General features: G+C 34.1%; 1 protein-coding gene across 2 annotated transcripts in view; it reads left to right on the top strand.

Moving 5' to 3' along the window:
- The window catches only part of LOC106468076 (Niemann-Pick C1 protein-like), a 57,134-nt gene that overhangs the window by 16,717 nt on the left and 34,706 nt on the right, over positions 1-5,711 (top strand). For both annotated transcript variants that reach the window (XM_022396382.1, XM_022396380.1), the window contains exons 5-6: positions 898-1,124; positions 1,513-1,644. In XM_022396382.1, the coding sequence (XP_022252090.1) occupies positions 898-1,124; positions 1,513-1,644 (359 nt within the window). The remainder of the gene's footprint in view (positions 1-897; positions 1,125-1,512; positions 1,645-5,711) is intronic.

Raw genomic sequence — 5,711 nt, 5'->3', positions numbered from 1 at the left:
TTTTAATAACTTTCTAGTACTAATAGAACTAACAACTAGTAATTAGGTTATTACCTTTGTTTGTTAAGACAACGGTGACAATAAAAGACCTATTGTTGGTAATGTAGTGTTACCAAAACACACTGGCTTTTCTATATATTAGAAATTGTTAATCTGACCGATTTTTATTAATAATTATTCTATGAATACGCCACAAATTCATTTCATGAATAATCTTAATTTTGATTGGCTCACAAAAGAATTTATCGACGTTTGACTGCCTCGACTGCACTTTTCTGCCTTTTTGTTGGTCAAGCTTGATTTCGCAAAATGTATTTGTGTCAGTTAGCTATGAAATGTGAGGTTATTGTATACTATGGGGTGGTAGTACTTGCCACATCATTTTTGACAGGTTGTACGCTAGTTCCCCATATTTAATAGTATTTACATACAAATTTTGGTTGGGATTGGCCCAATAGGCTTGGGGGGCATTAGGGCACAAACAAACACACATTTTGGCTATATATATATATATATGGATAGTTGCTTTCATTCATTGTCTACATAGTATACAATAGTATGTTAGCTTGCATTTTTGTGCATTTACGTATATATTTATTTTTTATTCTCATCCTTTGTTGCTTGTGTATAGTGGATCACAAACTTTTCCTGTAATTAAACATAGAAAATGTGTATCAAAGCAAATATAATATGTAAGTATAAAAATGACTTCTTGTTTTGGCAAAGCTTTATAATGATAGAAATGAATGAAATAGCATTTGAAACAAGTATGATACACAAAATGTAAATCTTTTTAATTTTATCTTCATAGTTATCTAACTATTTCAACTTTTGAAGTTTCTTTCACTTAGTTGTTCTGGTCTTGGCATTTACACTTATGTTCTGGGAATATTCCAGATGTTCTGAAGCTGCATATTTGGGTGGTTATGCTTGTTCATGCCGAGACTGTAAAGATTCTTGCTCCGTAGAAACATTAACATTTACAGTCCCTGAAGAGAAGGAACCTTGGCAGATAGGTGAACAAGATGGAATGGTTGTTCTGATGAGCATAGTTTTTGCTGTTTTAGCCCTGGTCATCACTGTTGGATATGTTTGCACATGCACCAAGGAGCAAGACATTTTACGTTAGTATATAAAAGTCAGTAGCTTGTCAAGTATAAAAAAGGGTCAGCTTGTTGTTAGTCAGTTTCAATTTAAACATCACTTACTACAACATAATTCCTATATACAATATATTTAATACAAAGTATGGCCTATTCTTATATTTTTGCCAATGTTTTGCCTCAAGAGACACATTATCTCTTTAATGTTAAATATTGGTTTGATTTTTGTTTTTCAGAATATTCTGGTGCAAGATGAATATCCATAAAATAAAATTAATCATAGGTGTTAACATCCAGTGCTCATAAAAATGCTACCTCATTTTTTTAAAATAAGTTTTGGAGTCATTTCTCTTAAGTATCTTAGTATTGACTACTAAGTTTCTTAGAAGAATATATTTTTTCTTACTAGGTGGTATTCAGGAAATGACTACTGTACACACTCCCCGAAGACTTGCTAATTTAAATCCTCATGGTATTACAGCAACAGGTGTGGATCTGGGCTCTCTTGAAGAAGTGGAACCTCTCAGATCAAAACGATCAAGTACAGAACACTTGTTTTTATACTACAGTATCTTTTGTTTTTACAACAAATTGCTTGTTTTTTGGTTGTAATCGTAGCTAATGTTATTCTAAACACTTATTCTGATCTCATGTTTTGGTGAATTTATATTGTAAAACAAAATTCCAATTATATATTAAAGTTAATACTTATTAGAAAAAACTGTTCTGGTTGAGTACCAGGTGACAGTCTCAGAGGTTGTGCAGACAGATGCTGACCCTATATATGAAGACTGGCTGCCTTGCAGGAGGTAGTAGAGAGTTCCTTTGCTGATGGTACCATTTGTCTTCTGCCTATATGTTGTTCTATTGATTCTTCATGGTTGGTAAAGTTGAGTTGTCTGTCAAAGGTTACCCCAAGGTACTTCATTGTTTCTTCCAGAGGGATAGCCATTCCCATGAAAAATGGTGATGATTTGTCTCATCAGCATGCCTGTAGTTAAGTGTGCAGAACAAAGCTGTTGCTTTAGCAAGATTGATTACCCATTCCTATGTCATTACAATTATTTATTAGACTCCGATATACCCTAGAATGTTAGCACAAAGCATCTAGTTGAACTGACTTGGTGGGCTAAATCCATAGTGTAGATGTTGAAGAGTAATGGTGAGAGTGCAACCAATGTTGATGCTGATCCACAATGGTTGCCAGTATCCATGCTTCATGATGCATCTTTTGATAGTTTGTACTGCTATGACCCATATTTTACATGTTACACTGATACCTGTTTTGAACATTTTTAAGCAAGAATAGGCAGTTGGTCTTTACTGTAGGCGTCTCCCAGATCCAAAGTTACTGTCAAGGTGTTCCAACCAGCTTCAAAGCCTTCCCATGTAGAACTGTGCAATTTAATCAATTACCTATGAGCAGCAATGACATCACTTTATATCACATAAACTAACTGATTAATCAAAATTAGCATTTCTGATTATTACTTTTATTTCATCTGTTAATCATAATTATGATTAAATCAGTTGTTAAAAAATAATCAACTAATTGAAATTAATGTTTTTGATTATTGCTGTTTTCAATCATTTCAACAGTCAACTAATTGAAATTTTGATTATCACAAAATTAATCAATCTAAATTAGGGTTTCCTATTATTACTAATTTTGACTATTCCGAATCACCAAGTAATCGATATATTGTTATTATGTTTATTGTTAAGCACAAAGCTATAATTATTTTTTTAATCAAATTTGTTCATCGTTGATGAATCGAGGGGTGGGGCTATCTTTCATTGTAACTAATCTTCAACTTCTGACTAGAGAGAAGGAAAATGTCTTGCAATTCCAACCACCAAATGCTTTAACATAGTTAAAGGAACACTGTGCTAATCAATTGATCAAATGTAATCATTTAACAAGCTTGTTGATTAATTGATTAGCAAACAACATTAATCAACCAGCTCTGTTCCAAAATATCAGATATGAATTCAGCAGTATTGAATTTCAGTTTCTATTCCACTGCAATAACTACCCAATGATGCTGATAGGCAAGCTTTATAGCTACAGCCTTCTCTAGGATCTTGCCAGTGATGTTTTGCAAGATGATACTGTAAAACTAACTTCTGTGTAAGCTTTATAAAGGAGGAGATTTTTACACCATCTGGACCTGGAGCTCCATCTTTAGATGATATTGCTATATGTATTTTGTCAAATTTAACAATGACTTCCACATCTGCATGTAGTGGTAGCTAAGAACAAGAATTGCAGTACCATGAGCCTTTCCTGCATTGGTTAATATATATAAGTGCATGAAGGCCTTATCTTGGTATGCATCTGTATGGAGTGGAATACTGTCATCGTCATAAAAGACAAGCAAAAGCACCTGTCCCCAGTGATGGGAAAATTTTAAGTTAATCTATCAAATTAAATTATTTCATGGACTTTAAAAAGTTAATTGTGTTGCACTCTTGGTTTCACTCAGAGCCAAAGCTCTTAGCTACTTATACTGCACACTGCAAAAAGTGATTGTTGACCACTTAAGTCATGCTAAGAGCAACTCATTAATAACATATGGTAAATCTACATTTTTATTTTTTAAGTCACATCACATTTTGAATTGTGAATGATAGTGTGATAAATTTCTAACAAGTTAGTGTAGAATATCCTGCTTGCAAAATAAAATTTGCAATCAACATTATTCAATCCTGTTCCCCCATCATTTCAAAAGTGAATGTTGAGCCTTGCCTGCTTACGCAGCTTTTCAAACGTGGTGCGGGAAACTGCTGCAATAAACAGTAGACAAACGAATGCTCAGACAGACACCACAGCTTGCAGTATATACAAGATTGACATTGCCATATTTTTGGTGCTATGCAATCAGAAAGACTGTTCCTGTGAGATCAGTCTTGCTGCATATTTTATTCCATTTCATATCATGTGCTTTGAAAGCTGATCACTTGTAGAGAGCACAGGTTCTATTCATGCAATCCTTTCCTCCTCTGCATTGGCTTGGTCATGAAATATTTGCAGCACTCGGCCTGGGCTTAATTGCATGCTTTCAAAGCTTTATCATTATCAATATTTTACCAGTATGGAGGTGTTTGTCTTGCAGTAGGTATTGATTTGGGTTTTTTGGATGGTGGAGAGGTTTTGAGGGTATGACTGCAGCCTGAAGATTTGACATCCTTGTATGGATTTCTAGGTTGTTATTGTATGCTACTCTATCTTCCAGTCTTCATGTACTGTGTACTCATACACAGCAGACATTATGTACCCTATGTCCAGTGCTCCATATAAACTTTTTATGTAATGAGTATTTTGCTGTGTCTGTGTTTACTAGGTGCTTGCTCATTTTAATTCTGAGGCAATACAGCAGAAACTTCAATACAGTTAACACTTTCTTGACATTGACCAATAAAATAAAGACTGGTATAATTTTAGTTGAACAGTTACTCCAAACTACAGTTGGTAGTGACTGTATAACTCAGTTTTTGAATTTTTCTTTTTGTTGCTAAAACTGTGAATGATGTAGAGGCTTAATCTGTTCCATTATGTGCCACTCCCTCTCCAGCATAGTAGTTTTACTAAATCAAGGCTCTTTTAGTACTGCTTAGGAGAGCAAACCAAAGAGAATAATCTACCATGCATTGTGTTTGTGATATTACAAATAAAGGTTTATTTGTTTGTTGTTTTTTTGAACAGGTGGATATGCACATATACATAAATGATGTATGGACTGGCAAATAGTATGTGTTTGTGTGTAAAATTTTTCCTCCTCAGTGGCACAGCAGTATATGTGAGGAGTTGCAACACTAGAAAGTGGGTTTCGATACTTGTGGTGGGTGGAGCACAGATAGCCCACTGTGTAGATTTTTGTTTAATTACAAACAAACACAATTTTTATTTCTGATTAATTTTGTATCTCAAAAAATGTATTTAAAAGGTTACATATCTTATCTGGAGCATTGCCCTATGCCACATAGATGACACTAAAGGTGAGGTTAGAAAGAGCAAGGTTTATACAGCAGTCTCTCTCATATTGTTGCTCAGTGGATTTTTTTGATTCATCTAAGTTTAGCAGTATAATGTTGGTGACTGTACTGTGGAAAGCTTAATGCAAACCTTTGCTTTAAGTTTTTTTTTACTCTCATTCAAGGTGAAGTTTCTGAGATTGAAGTCTCTTACTGCTTGATACATTAGAGTGTTGTCAGACATGTAAAGCAATAACCTCAGATCTTCAGCTTGCACCACTATACAGTAGTGTGTTGTTTGTCAGTCAGTCAGTAGACACTAAAATGACGTCACATAAGGAATGCTTAACATTGTAATTTGTACTATCGGGACATCAGTAATACGTGCTCATGCCATGAATCAAAAGAATAATTATGTACTCTTTAGCCTACAACACAGCACGAAATATGAACTACAAAAGCAAGAAATAAAATATTTGTTACTCTTAATTTTGGTTTTATTTATTCTTGAAACAGAACATTTTCAGGGACCCTGTAGAAGTACATCTAGTAAACATTAGATTTTATGTTAAAAGAGAATGTGAAAACATTGGACATTTACTTGGTTTGATACTGTACCGCTTTTGTCTAATG

This window comes from Limulus polyphemus, unplaced genomic scaffold (assembly GCF_000517525.1).
Source record: "Limulus polyphemus unplaced genomic scaffold, Limulus_polyphemus-2.1.2 Scaffold2861, whole genome shotgun sequence".
NCBI lineage: Eukaryota > Metazoa > Arthropoda > Merostomata > Xiphosura > Limulidae > Limulus > Limulus polyphemus.
This window is presented reverse-complemented; position numbering and strand designations above follow the sequence as displayed.